This window comes from Myotis lucifugus, unplaced genomic scaffold (assembly GCF_000147115.1).
Source record: "Myotis lucifugus unplaced genomic scaffold, Myoluc2.0 scaffold_1098, whole genome shotgun sequence".
Classification (NCBI taxonomy): domain Eukaryota; kingdom Metazoa; phylum Chordata; class Mammalia; order Chiroptera; family Vespertilionidae; genus Myotis; species Myotis lucifugus.
The window spans coordinates 88,866-89,794 of NW_005872146.1; the positions used below are offsets into that span (position 1 = coordinate 88,866).

At 62.8% G+C, this 929-nt stretch overlaps 1 protein-coding gene across 1 annotated transcript in view; it reads left to right on the forward strand.

Moving 5' to 3' along the window:
* The window catches only part of CUNH8orf33 (chromosome unknown C8orf33 homolog), a 5,150-nt gene that overhangs the window by 3,161 nt on the left and 1,060 nt on the right, over positions 1-929 (forward strand). Inside the window, exons 2-5 of the mRNA XM_023748051.1 lie at positions 57-102; positions 200-378; positions 516-600; positions 740-888. Coding sequence (XP_023603819.1) covers positions 57-102; positions 200-378; positions 516-600; positions 740-888 — 459 coding nt within the window. The remainder of the gene's footprint in view (positions 1-56; positions 103-199; positions 379-515; positions 601-739; positions 889-929) is intronic.

Below are 929 nucleotides of genomic sequence, written 5' to 3' on the forward strand. Positions count from 1 at the left end.
GAGGCCTCTTTTTCGTGGGCTGCTCCTCGTGAACCTCTCGTGCTCCCTTTTCTTAGACCCGGGGACATCCTGCTCGGGAGACACCGGCGGCCCCAGCCCCAGGGCCGCCCGCTCGCTACGTAGTCTCTGGTTCCTCGGGCCGCTCCCCGCCCCCCCAGTCCTTCCTCTGTTCGGGTTCACCCCGTTTGTCCCTGTTTAGGACACCCCGTGTGCAGTGACGACACCTCCAGGGCGCCTCCCGTAGGCGGTGAAGGCGAAGCAGCTTCTAGGAAGCAAAAGAAGAAGAAAAGCCGGAATGGGGCCTCCGTGTCGAATGGAGCCGGGAAGGCCTGCGAAAAGCCGGCCCCAGAGGAGTCCCTCCCAAGCCCGGAGGCCCAGGCAAGGAAGGTCCTCCGTCGGGGAGGATGGAGGCCCCGGGTGCATTCTGGGTGCGAGTCCCCCAGGGTTTGCGGGAGTTAAGGCAGGGCGGGCGCCTCAGGGTGCTGGTAGCCTCACAACCACTGTCTCTGTCTCAGGCGGAGCAGCTGGCTCGGGAACTGGCCTGGTGCGTGGAGCAGCTGGAACTGGGCCTCAAGATGCAGAGACCCAGCCCGAAACAGAGTGAGAGGCCCTTTTGGAGAGTTGGGTGGAGGTGAACTGACAGGACTGGCCTGCAGTTGCTGGCCAGGGGTTGGACTTGCTGCTTTTGCGTAGGAGGTGAGGATGGAGGAGGTCTCTAGTCCTTCGTTTTTATCTGCAGAAGAGCAGGGCTATTGGGGCAATCCGAACCCTGCGCAGCGAAAGAATCCCTCTGCCCCGCAAGAGGCAGCTGATGCGCTCCTTGTTTGGGGGATTACAGGGCTCAGATGGAAGCCGAGTGGCGCGAAGCCCTGCGGGCTCTCAAGACTGGTGAGGGAGCTGGGAACGGACTCAAAGCCTGGGGAGTGAAA